Below are 14,036 nucleotides of genomic sequence, written 5' to 3'. Positions count from 1 at the left end.
CTACAGAAATATTGACCACCTAGAGATCATTGGATACTCTGATGCAGACTGAGGAGAATGTTTCAACAGTAGAAAGTCGACTACTAGATACATCTTTCTGCTGGCAGGTGACGTTGTCTCATGGAGAAGCGAAAAACAGTCTACAATAGCAACTCATACCATGGAGGCAAAATTTATTGCTCTATACGAGACTTCATCTTAGACCATTTAAATAAAAAACTTTATTATGGGTTTGGAGATTATGGACTCTATTGAGAGACCACTAAAGTTTTTTTGTGATAATAAAGTTGTCGTGTCCTCGAATAACAACAATAGATCAACCTTGTGTTGAAACATGGAGTTAAAGTACTTTATTGTTAAATAAATAACTGAGAATCATTTAGTATATATTGATATAATCGATATGAAGGAAATGACTACAAATCTCCTTACTAAAGGGCTAGCACTAGGATTATATTTCAACTTGTAATGGGGATGAGTTTGTTTGATTGCTTCTAACATATGATAATACATTATGGTTATATATGATCATATTTATGAAACTAAATTGTTTTTTTATGATTTTGTATATTGTTGATTCTGTATTAAGTATTTCTCATTTTGATAAAGAGAATAGCAGAATAACAATATTAAAGGACCAATAGAATGGGTTTGAAACTAACCAATTCATAAAGATAATCTTAACATGTTAAAACACTAAAAATGAATAATATTATAGTAAATAAAAATATGATATCTCATATAAAAGTATTCATCTCAATGACTCATATGATTCATTCTTGTTATATAGGATAACATGTAAACCCACATAAAAATTAAATTAAGATAATAGTAAAAAACCTTGATTATGTGTCTTTCCGTCTCAACGAGTCAAGTGAGAGAATATTGGATATTTCGAATCGGGTCCAACCAGAGATGACCCAGTTTGACATAAGGCACACTTAATGATAAGCATAAGTGGGGAGGGGGTTGCATGAGTGTGAATAGTTTACATTCCATATGGGCATGTGAAGGGTCCACATGCATATAACCCCACTCTTTCACTACAAGAAAACCGTGGATTAGCGATGGCCTCTATCCATCGCTAATCCGTCGCTAAACTGTTTAGCGACGGCTTAGCGACGGATTAGCGATGGATAGAGGCCATCACGAATTTTTGCTTGCTAATTAGCGAAAAAAATTATCTGTCGTTAATTCCGTCGCTAATTTGCGACAGATTAGCGACGGACATTATCCGTCGCTAATCTGTTGCTAAATTTAAAAAAAAAAATAAAACAAAAAATTGATCCTTGTCGGGCGGTATTCCGGCAGCACTAAGCCGGACTTATACAGCACCCGACAGGCATTGCATGCACAGAACGATCGCTCTGCCTCATCGCGAATCGGCGTCGCCGTCCTCCATGAACCGGTGCTCTCCGGCGTTGCCGTCCTCCATGAACTGGCACCATCATCTTCCGTGAACCGGCGTCGCCGTCATCCTCCGTGGACCAGCGTCATCGTCCTCCGTGAACCGACGTTGTTGTCCTCTGTGAACTGGCACCGACATCATCCAGCGATTGCCGACCGTCCTCCAGCGTCGCTGTCCTCCGACGTTGCTGTCCTCCAGCGTCGCCGTCCTCCGTGAATCGGCGTTGTCGTCCTCCGTGAACCGGCGCCGACGTCCTCCAGCGATCGCCGACTGTCCTCCGGCGTCACCGTCCTCCACTCTCATGTACATGCTCTCCAATAAGCTCTCTGACGTCACTCGGTTTAAATCGAGAGCGATCGATTTAAATTTCAAACGGGGAGAGAGGGAAAATTTCGCGCTCGGTTTAAATCGAAAATTAGCGACGGAAAAATTCCCTCGCTAAATCCCTCGCTAAAATGTTTTTCTTGTATTGAGAATTAGCGATGAAATAATTGTTGTCGTTAATTCGTCGCTAATTAGCGACAGATTCATTAAGAAAGTTTTCTCTAGCTAATCTGTCGCTAATTTGCGATGGAAAATCCGTCGCAAATTTCCGTCGCTAATTAACATTTTTCTTGTAGTGTTTCTCCTCTATATAAAGAGAGGCATGCTTGCTTGATGAGTGCAACCAAGGTGTTGTCTCCCATTTGGGTTAAAGGGTCTTGCTCACCTTTGGACCTGACAGCCTAGGTTCATCGTGGGCGCCGATAGATTGAGGAGAGCGTCGAGTGCCCGCATCTACGCAAGCTTAGTTTAGATTGACTATGGCTGCTTTCGATATATTTTGGTTCTGCATGCTGGTTTTCGCCAACACATAGCTCTCTCTCACACACATATTACCATACCCACAGTAGGCCTCCCAAACACATGGTTTTGATCTTGAACACAAAAACTGCCTCTGGTCCGATTTATCCACAGATTACAGTAAGAGCTACCTCTGATCTGCTCTCCCTTCTTAAGAGGGGAAGGTGGATAAGGTACAATCACATTGCACACTGAGTTTACCGCTGCACCTGACTGCACTTCATAACTGGGGTACAGCTTGTGGGGCTCAACAGAAGATGGAGGGCATATAAAGTGCAGTGGCACACTAAAATGTGCAATGTGGGGGGCATGGCTGTTGGTGATTGGACCAAGTACTTTGGAAGGTACTCGGTCCGTTCACTAGATCCTCCCTTGTCTGTGTGTGTGCGTGTGAATAGATGTATCCGCATTTTAGTGTCAAGTGCATCATCACCTATCTTGAAGAGCCAATTGATCATCTTTTTCTTAACAAAAACCTAATGTTTCAACTGTAATGTGTGAACGTACATGCACCCTAGAGCATTTTCTGCAGTATGCCTGCCACATTTTACTATTGGTTGCACTGTATTCTCCACCAACTTGCAGATCATGTATTTTAGAGATAGATCAATTTGCATAGGTTCTTTATAATATCTAATGAAGATGAACAAATGAATTTGACATCGGCTAACGACGTTAAAAAATCCCTATTTCTGCTTTCTTAGTTGGTACCATTACTTCCTCTGCCACATTTAGCACTGAAAAATCTCTCAGTAGAGGTGCTTCTTTTCAGAAGATGATGATACTTGTTCCAATGTGGGCTACTTTTAGCCATTATTCTATTTGCCCCTAGTCTTTGTCAATCCTCTTTGGTCATCATTAGTGTTTTTTCCTTAATTAACTATAATTTGCTACCTATAGAAGTTGATCAACCAATGGACTCAAACACAAAGGCTGCTGGCATCACAGCTCCACATCCATGCCACTTGACCTACTAGTGCTTTATCCACAAACTCTAAGCTTTTTGTGGTTCCCACTTAACTTTTAAGAAAGTAAGAATTTGGCTCAAAGATCAATGTTCAAGAGATAAAATATCAGTTATGCTTGAGGGAATTCCAATTTCCAAGTACGGTTGTGTAAGATATCCACTTATTTAGCTATCTCCTTTTAAGGCTCAAACTAAGCCTTAGGCACTAGGTTGCTTAGGGCATAGCCTACCTCTCCTTTAGGTTAATGAACCACCTGTGGTGGCAAAGCGAGTTTTTTTTTTTTTAAAGGCAAGGCACACACTGAGTGCTCGATTCAGTCTAGTTCATAGGGTTTGAATCTAACCTTCAACATGAATAACTAATAGTAAAGCTGGTAGAGAAGCCCAATAAGTTAAGCTCAGCTGAGGTCGGCTTATCCTTGTAGTGAGTCGAGCCGAGGTCGAGCTCAGGTGGCTCGTTTATAAAAATGCATTGTTTTAAAGTGGAAGTAATTTGATTTGAACTCTTGATCTCTTGAGCAAAGCTCAAGCTGACTGTTTTAGAAAAAAAAACATTGTTTCATACCGGGAAGCAATAGGATTTGAACTCTAAATTGATTGCAAGACATACATTTGGACGATTTATTTTGCACTATATCAAATGATATATATATATATATATATATATATATATATATATGAGTAAGGGATCGTCCTACCCCTTTTTTCATTAGGTCTCATAAGGACCTTCTTAAAATCATAATTTCAAATATTTTTTGCTCAGACTGTACCATTAAATGTGTTTTATTATTATTTACTCAATAGGGAGCATGTATTTGATTACGATTTTTTATGCTTAGATATGTATTTTAAAAGAGGTAAAAAAATCAATGGTTAATATTATACTAAAATTTAATGATAAAATAGTTATATTTTTACGTCAAATCAATTTGAAAGAAAGCTTATTTCTTAGTAAATATGCAATGATAAACACATCTAACGGAACAGCTTGAAAGGATGAATTTTTAGAGGGCCCTAACGGGACCTAGTGAAAAAAGTGGTAAGACTATCCTCTCTCTCTCTCTCTCTCTATATATATATATATATATATATATATATATATATATATATATATATGAAAATAGAAAGCTACCCGACGCCATCCATGCCTGACCCGTATTTGATGGATTTTTTTTCAAAAAGTTGTGTTTTTTCGAAATTCTAACCTTACAGATATGTTCTACATGCTTGTTTTCATAGGAACCGGTCTTGCATTATTTGAATCAGATGCGTAGATAGGTTTTTATTTTCAAAATCAACGGTCTACAATTTTTTAAAACTTTTGAGGCTTCAAAAACCATTTTTTTGTCCAAAATGCATGATCCAATAGTCAATTTCTAGTGAATTGATCATGCAAAACACATTGAGTAAGGTCGGATTTTCGAAAAAAATCTCAGCGGGTGGGGATGGGTTGGGGTATATCACGATTGCTATATATAAGCCAAACCATAAATGCTTAGTCTCATTTCCCAGCCATAGGTTCACAATAATGCAAGTTTGTTTTTTTGTTAGATGGGAAAACTAGGACCAAGTTAGAGACTGTCCAAACCCAGTTAGATTTCTCATTCCTTAGCCGGAAAGATAGGGGCTTCGACAGAGGTAAAGGACGCGTCCTTAAAATAGGTTTTGATTCTTGGCCGCCCGTGATAGGTGGCGACCGTAATGCAAGTACATATTCGATTAAAATAATACATGTCAGTCAGAGTGTGGTGCATCACCATATGTCACTTTGGGCATGGGACATGGAAGACACTTTTTAGTGTTCACATGAATGGTCATGGTGGTTGGTGCGTGCGTCATGTATGGTGGCCACTACTTATCTTTGTTAGATGGTGCGCTCCACAAAGTAGGATTGTGATATCCCTTTCTTGCTTTTATTAGGTAGGTAGAAAAGGCAGTGTGTGGTCTTTTTGTCTTGGATGATGTTGCTATGAATTGTTTAGATTCCAAATTTGTTAGGTCTTAGGTAAGTAAGTCTTTGTCAATACAGCTTTTCGTTGGCTCTTGGGTGTGGCTTCAAATTGAGTTTTAGAGGCCACATAGATCTTAGGCAAGCCTTAGGTCATTTTTTGTTATGGGTCATAGTTAAGGCCATAAGGTGTTAGGTCTTAGGTAAACACTTTCATTTTTTGTGCTTTTATTGTATCATGGTTTCACAATGGATCACCATCATATATATATATATATATATATATATATATATATATATATATATATATATATATATATATATATATATATATATTTTGACACAAGCCTATTTCTTCAATAGGCCAGTGCGGCGCAACGGTCCTTTCTTACCGCCGCAAGCCTTTTAATCGCTCGCTTGCCATTGTGGAAGCTTTGATCATAGAGAGTGCAAGAGAGAAGAGAGGGAGAAAAACCACAATCACTCAAAAGCAATCACAACGAGGGCAAACAAAAGAAAGCTCAAAGCATTTGCGTTCATTCACAATTTTGCCTGAGAGCTCATTATAGTTCAGATCTACGGTTTAACCCTTCAGGGTATTTATCAACATGAACCAAAGTGCAAGGGTAGCCCAAAGAAAGTTGCAAGTGACTCAACACTTTACATCAAAACTCAATCAAAGAAAAATAAACTCTAGACACAACTTTACAAAGTAGGCCGCAGGGGAACAGACTCCCCCCTTTAAATTATGCACCGCCCTCAGCGCCATGTGCTTCATGGTATGCTCTCACTTTGACCGGGTAGCGGCTCTTCATCCAGAATGTTGGCTCCCACGTTGGTGTCACTATCTCCTCCCACTGCACCAGATACTTCTTTGTTTTGCCCAAGTAATTGACCTTGTGGTGAAGGATCTTGCTGAGATGCTTCTTGACATGTTGTGCTGTCGGGACCCTCTGCAGGATAAAAGCGCATTGTGGCAAGCTACGTTCTGGATCCCCCTCGTCTGCATGAAACAGTTTCAGGTTGCACACTTGGAACACCAGGTGTACCTTGAAGTCTGGGGGTAGGTCCAGCTTGTATGCTAGGCTGCCTACTTTCTTGGTGATGGTGAATAATCCTTTGTACTTCCTGATCAGTCCGCGATGCCGTCCACAAAAAGTGTTTGTGTGGTTCGGATGGAGTTTCACTAACACCTGATCCTCAACACGGAACCTAGTAGGTTGGTGGTGCTTGTCTGCCCACTTTTTCATTATCTTGGATGCTTTGTGTAGAAACGCCTTCGCCAGCTCGGTCTGCTCCTGCCAATTTCGAACAAACTGATAGGCAAAGGATGGCATTCCCTTCTTCTGCACGGCTAGAGTGTGCAGGGTTAGCGGTTGCTATCCCGTGGCTATCTCGAACAGGTTGTGGCCTAAAGACTCACTCTTGCCTGCTTCCAACATCTCGTTGAGCCGCCTACATAGGTCCTTCAATTCAGCCAACCCCATGTGATAAGGGACCATGGCAGGGAGCTTTGCCCTAGGAGTCAACTCTATCTTGTGGTTGACCTCGTATCTTGACGATTGATGCTTTGGCAGTTTCGGGGGCATCATTTCTTGAAACTCAGCCAATAGAGGGGCAAGGGTCGGCGGCACTGCTGTTTCTACCTTCCCTTCTACAGTGTGCACGACAACTAGAAATGTATAATATCTGTGCTTGACACCCTTCTTTAATTGCATATCAGATATCATTGAAAATTTGCCTCCAAGAGTAAGGCATTACACCGTGCATGAAAAGTTTGGCCCCATGATTGTTAACGAGTTGAACTTCAATAGCATCATCACATTCTGGTTGCAAAGAAACTCAATGTCCAAAATTATTCTGTAGTCATCCAGGTATATCACTGAGAAATTGGTTGTGCCGACCCAACTCCCTATTTGGATAACCACATCCCTTGCTTCACCAAGGATTAGCTTAGCCTCAGAGTTCACCGTCTTGATGGTCATCTGCTTTGGCCCAGGCTTCAAGCCCAACCGCTCTGCCTCTTCCCGCGAGATAAAGTTATGTGTGGCCCTAGAGTCTACCATTATTGTAGTAGACTTCTCATTCACAATGACTTCTAGGTACATGAGCTCTTTGCTTACCGGCATACTCTCGGCTGGCAGCTTCCAACTGCGTTAATCGTTTGCATAGCTCCCATCCTGGGTTGTATGACCTCAGCGTCACTACACTCTTTTTGCACTGTATTGACTTGTCCATCATCTTTTACGAGGCACTTTGAACATTGTCTGGTGATATGTCTATTGCCACAAAACCAACAAGTCACAACTAGCTCCTTGTTGCCATTATTGTTGTGCTTTTTATAATTCTGCTTCTTGTCGAAATGATGTTAGATCGATGACTCACCTTTACTGTCTTGTTGATTCTCTTTCTTGGCTCTGTGGTCCAGCTTCTTCCCAACCTTAGTCGATGGAGTGAAATACTTGTACTAAGTATCCACTAGTCGCTCGGCCGTCACATACGCATCTTCCAAAGTCTTGGGATTACTCCTTTCCATTTTGAAGGCTTCAAAGGTGTCAATTACACAATGACCCCTTTCCATATCGCTATGCTTCCATCTCCACCAGGCTATAGCATCTTCGTCGAGCAGAGTTGCTGCAACCTTCGCCCTGAGGTCCTCAGCCAATACATTCTGAATATCCAAGTAGCTAAAAAAGTTGATTATTCTTATATTTCATGATTTTTCAGTAAAAGAATTAAATATTTGTTAAAATCTAACAATGATGGTTGTCAATTTAGAGAAAGCACATGGGAATTGAGTGGAAGCATGAGAGGAAGCACATGAAAAACATGAAAAGAAACTTGAAAAAATCATATATGAAGCATGAACAATGTGTGTGGAAAGCAAAGAAGAAGCATGGGAGAATTGAGATTTCCATGTAGTTTCAGAAGCGAGGAGTATCGCACTTCCAAAGGGAGTTTATGAGAAGTGTGCTTCCCACCTACCTAGGAAGCTTTCGATAACTTTGGGTTCATCACTGTTATTGCTACATAATACATTCTCAGTTAATGCAGAGATATGTTTCTATCAGGGTTACTAGAAGCCCTATGTGTTAAAAATGTAAATATATATATATATATATATATGTGTGTGTGTGTGTGTGTGTGTGTGTGTGTGTGTGTGTGTGTGTGTGTGTGTGTATTTGTATATATATAACTAAAATTAGTAACTAGGTTAGTTTTAGTTCTTTTTTCTTTTTTGGTTAGAAGTAAACTAGTCAACAAGAGTTGACTAGTCAAAAACCAAAGAGACGTTGGGAAGGCCCAATGGCTCTTTAGAAGCCCTTACTTGTGTATATAAATGGCTGAGACTCCCTCCCTATTGTAATTCTTCTTGCATAGCTCCTCTTTAATAAAATATTATTTTTTATATGCTTGTGTTGGCCACCTTTGGTGGGTTTGGTGTCTGAGCCTATTTGTGGCATTTGTGTATTCATTTTGGTGTTTTGGTGGAATTCTTTTGAGTGTCCACTTTGATGATTTGGTGAACATCTTTGAAGAAACTCATTTCCTTACATGGTCTCATAGCTTGGTGATCAAGCTGAAATTATTTTTGATACATTGAGAAGCTTACTACTCAAAATTTGAAAGTGTTGAAGCTCTTTTGCAAATTCTATTCAAGTTCTAGTGAGATTGTGATTGTGCTTTAAGTGAAGGAGTGTTTGTACTCATGATTGATGGTGATTGCTTGGTGGTGGAGTGTGAACACCCCAAATTTTTCAAAGATTTGCAAAATGACCCTTTTGCCCCTAACCCCGTTCTTCTGAAAAAATCAAGACGATTTCAAAGCCAAATTTCAGTCATCCTTCAGATTTTCTGAATCAAATTTCATATGGATATATTCAAAATCAATTTCGGATCCGAATCCAGTGTTTTAAATCCGTATTTCCTCAAAATCCGGATCCAAATGTATTTTCTGAAGAAATTTTCTCAAAATCGCCTTGAATTCTCAGAAAAATTCCCTTTTGTAAATATTTTTACAAAAACACAAAAAAAATAGTTTTAATCTTTGTTTTCTCACAAATCTTAAGATTTCTACTCTAAAAATGCAAAAAAATTTGAAAAATACAAAAACCAAAAATTTGGAAAATTTTTGAGAAAAACAAAAGATTTTGAGCCCTTTGAAAACAATTTTGCTAAAAACCTCGGGAGCCCCCCCTCTCTTTATAAAATCTCGAAAATCAGAGGGGCTCCTCTGAAAAACTTTTTTATTTATTTTTTTATTTTTTTAGGGTTCGAAAACCCTTCGTAAACAAGGAAAGGGCGAAGGTAAGGCGCCTCCCTCCATTCCCTCTCTCTCTCTCCCGATTCTCTCCGTCGATTCCTCCATCGCCCCCCCCCCCCCCCCCTTTTCTCCTCCTCCGCTCATCTCTAACAAACCCCATTCCTGAAGCTTCTTCTCCCTCTTTAAAAGAAGCACACAGGAGAAGCATTGATTCACCCGTTATCACCCCCGCACCCCGCTTTCACGATGATCCATCATCTACCTCCGCATATACTCCAGTGCTCTGATGCTTCTACCTCCTCTAATGCTTCCCCTCAAGAGTTGGGGAAGAAGCCTTGACTCTCCCCAAAAACCTCTGCAAAACCACGGTAGGAGCCGCTTCACTTCGAATAACATCCATCGGTGCTTCATCCCTCTGGTGCTTCCTCTTCAACCAGTGGAGGATCGACTGAACATCGGCTGAATCACAAAACAAAGCCACGTTCACACAGAAGAACCACCCCTGTAGTGAAAGAAAAAGGGCTCCACGAATCTCTGCAAAACTAGGGTAAACGACCATCCTGTTCCTCCTTCAATTTTCTGATGAAAATTTTATCTCTGTCTTACGATATTTTACAGTTTCAATGGTATCTTGTTTCATTTTGCATCAAGGGTATGATCGACCTGCGTATAGCAGGATCGATTCACCCATTGCTATATTAATGGAATTTCGTGTTCCAACATTATTTTCCTCTTTTTTTTTTATTCTTCTTATTCTTTTTGTTTCTTTTTCTTGTTCAAAATGTATTCCATCCCTTGACAACAGACGTTAACATCTGTTTCCATTGTTTTGTGTATACTCGAGTTTATAAGTCAAACGTGGCGTCTCGTTGAAACAACCTGCCCTCTAACTTCGTGAGTTTTTTTTTTTCTTTTTTCATCACTCTCCATTATGCTCTTTATTTCTTTCCTTTCTTTTTACTGTAAGTTGTAATTTGAAATTGTCAATTTGTCTTAGCAGTCTGCATTTCCTGAGATCATATTTAAGGTAAATCGTGATTTGAAGTACCAATTCGCATCAGGGATTTGCTTTTCCTAAGGTTATAATTTCGCCACTTGTAATCTGAAGAGGCAACTTATCCTGACAGCTTTTATCCTCTGAAATTCTGTTTCTGCAACAAGTGATTGGGCAATGACATCCACTTTGTTGATTTTTTCTTTATTCATGATTTGAACACGTTATCCATGAATTTTATCATTCTCATTTTTTTTTTGGTTTGTTCATCTCATTATCATCATTCGTTAGTACATCCATTGCATCACACTCTGTTAGAACCTCAGTAAGAATGGGTTGACTGGGCATAACAACAATACAATCAGGGTCTGCAACATGTAGAGAAAATTTCACTGAATACTCATCCTTCATATTCAAAACCATGTTCTCATCCCCAAAACGCATGCCCTGCTCATACAGTAGCCATCCAGACGTTGCATTTCTTTTTCTTTTCATTTAGTAGCCATCATTCAGCATCCACATAATTTATTTTACTGAATCTTGTTGTTTCTCATAAATGTGTATTACATTAGATTAAAACCCCTGTGTATATCTCCATAAGATGTAATAATCAAGTATCATTGATCAGTATTTATGGGTTACTCTACATGATTTTAGGATAATCAGGTATACTGAATTGGTTGTTCATACTGTACCAGGTTGGAGTTGGAATGAGCACATGCACGGCTCATACAATCTCTCCTTCATCAAAATAAATTTTGATATCTAGTAACCATTCCACTGAATGCATATTCAATTCTGTACGTCATTACATTTGTATGAGCTGCATTGTGTTGTGTTCTTGAGTTCGGTCATCAGTGTCATCACATCTCCAATCATCATACCCATATTTTCCATAATAAACCAGTTCGGATAATCCTATCTGCCTATCATCCTGTGTACGCTGATTGTTTTGATAACAATAGCACCATAGTCTTATGATAAATCTACAGTTTAATGAGCATTATCACTTTGTACTCCTCTAGGTTATGCCCTTTTTGTGCACATCTCTGCAATATGAAAGTTAGATGGGATGATTGTTTTTTTTTTTTTTTAACTTGCTGTAGCAATAGAACTTAGGGATATGTATGAGAGGTCCACCTGAATTCAGAACAAATCTCCAAGAAATCCGTGGATCTGATAGCTGCAGGGTAACCATTTGTTTGTTGGTAATGTCTGTCACCATTGCAGCTGCTGTAAGTAACACCCTCACTGCCACTATCCTACATTCCACGCTCAGTCATATTTTACCTACAAATAACATTAGTCACATACCCACGGTCTTTTATACCTTCCATCCTGTACACAGCTGGTGCACGTCACCTATAATCACCCACTGCCTTTCACTTTCATTACACTCATCATAGCATCTTGTGGAACACTGTGATGCACCCACCTACACAGCATATCATCACACCCCTTGCATCCCTTCACCTTCAGCCCTTGTAACTTGTCATACCCTCTGCTACACCACACCATGATCCGTGTTTTATTATTTGTGAGTATGGTCTGTGGAGTTTTTGGAGATGGGCCTGGTCGAAATGTTTCGTTGAGGCCATCTGTGGTGAATGTATGAGCTATTTCCACTTTAGATTTTGCTATAGAAAGTGCTGCTAAGATTGCAATTAAGGCTGCAGAAGCAGATGTGAATGCTAATTCCAACGTTCTTGGTGGAACTATGCTGAATATTATCATGATGAGTTCTAACGTCAGTGGATTTCTTGGCATTGTTGAAGCTTTACAATTTATGGGGAAGTATACAATAGCAATGATTGGTCCACAGTCCTCTGTATTTGCTCATGTGATATCACATGTTGCTAATAAACTCCAAGTTTCCTCTTCTTTCTTTTGCTGCCACGGATCTAACTCTTTATTCACTCCAACCCAGAGTGATTTGTATCAAATGTCTGCAATCGCTGCTATGATTGGCTACTTCCTCTGGAAAGATGATTTCTTACAAAGCTGCATTACGACCTGAAATGACTAGAAGTGACGTCACTAATAGGTTGGTTAACTTGGCTTTAATGGAATCAAGTGTTATTGTTGTCTATGTCAATGATTCTAAGCCAGGTCTTCTGATTTTCTCTGTTGCTGAGCATCTTGAAATGATAACTAACAGATATGTATGGATGACTACTGATTGGCTCTCTTCTTATCTAGCCATATATTTTGATAGTTCTGGCAACATAAGTTCACTTCAAAGAGTTCTCATGAGGCGACAGCATGTATCTGATTCAGATCAAAAGAAAGATTTTAGGTCTAGGTGGGATAATTCGGTTAAGAAAGAGGGACTTGACACTTTGGGGTGGAATGCTTATGGTCTATATGCGTATGATACTGTATGGTTAATAGCATATACTGTTAAAGCTTTTCTTGATGGGGGAGATGCTATTTCTTTTTCTGATGATCCAAAATTGCATGATATATCAGGGGATTCATTACTGAATAATTCTAATCTGTGCTCTGCTGAAAGTTCATTATGATTTTTTTTTTACTGAATTTCGGTAAAATTACTGCACCTATTACATCACCACCACCTTATTCTCTCCACATTCCCTTGTTTGCTATTCATTACTACACCATCACAGCCATATCATCTAGGTATTCATTGTCATTAAATTTGCTATGTTTGCTATTTATCCACTGTATCCACGTCAGTATGGTTCATGATATTACACACTCGTTACATCTCAGCCACAGTATATATCACATACAAGGAATTACATTTAGTACAGTTTATAATTGCATATCATTACCTTGTCACAATCACTTTTTTTTTTTTTAAGTTGCAGTAGTTCAGCATTTTGTTGTTTGAAGTCTCTTGTTTTTATGGCCAGGTCTGCACCTTTTTCTTTTAGAGAGTTACAAGTGTATAAAATTATTTGGAATTTCACCGAGATTGTATCCATTTTTTTTATAACATTGTGCTATGCCCTTTTGAGGTTCACTGAGTCATGTTGGAATCAGAGAGATCCTCTGGTACACCTCATTACAGTAATAAACTGTTTTGCTCGAAGTGGAGTTTCAAGCCATTTCTCAAGCTTTACCTGCAGCCGTCGTGGGCTACTAGTAATTCAAACTGGGACTCAAGTCATTTCTGGACAGAATGTCGCGAACCTACATTTCAGTATTGAAAATTCCTCCTTTCAATTACACTTACCTGTTGCATTTTTCACAGCAATATTTACGTACTTGCCCACAACATATCCTACTAGCACCCATCTGTCAATTGCATTTGTGCTTAGCATTTGTGGCATATTCAATGTTCACCTTAACACTCACCATCATCTCTACTATTTGCTACAATGTATATCACTCAACACATCTCCCCATTGTATATACCCCCATATATATACATATACAGATACCTATGCATAGATATATATACTTATATATATGTGAATATACCTCTATATGTACATATATATATACATATGTAGGTATACATATCCTTTCCACCTTTTTCCATCATTCATATCTTGGTTTAGAAACATCTTTTTTTAGATATCCATGTGATATATGCCATTATTCCTCTATTTTTCATGTTAACTCAGTTGTTTTGCAAGAAATATG

At 39.0% G+C, this 14,036-nt stretch overlaps 1 protein-coding gene across 1 annotated transcript; it reads right to left on the bottom strand.

Annotated features, from left to right (window-relative positions):
- Positions 1 to 5,912: 5,912 nt before the first annotated feature.
- On the bottom strand, positions 5,913 to 6,503 carry LOC149821252 (uncharacterized). The gene has a single exon (XM_089981921.1). It carries the CDS (start codon positions 6,501 to 6,503, stop codon positions 5,913 to 5,915), a length of 591 nt encoding a protein of 196 aa, XP_089838047.1.
- Between the last annotated feature and the right edge of the window lie 7,533 nt (positions 6,504 to 14,036).

The sequence above is a fragment of the Nuphar pumila genome, chromosome 12 (genome assembly GCF_984573655.1).
Source record: "Nuphar pumila chromosome 12, dmNupPumi1.hap1.1, whole genome shotgun sequence".
Lineage (NCBI taxonomy): Eukaryota > Viridiplantae > Streptophyta > Magnoliopsida > Nymphaeales > Nymphaeaceae > Nuphar > Nuphar pumila.
The sequence above is the reverse complement of the archived record's forward strand: the minus strand, read 5'-3'. Positions and strand labels throughout refer to the sequence as shown.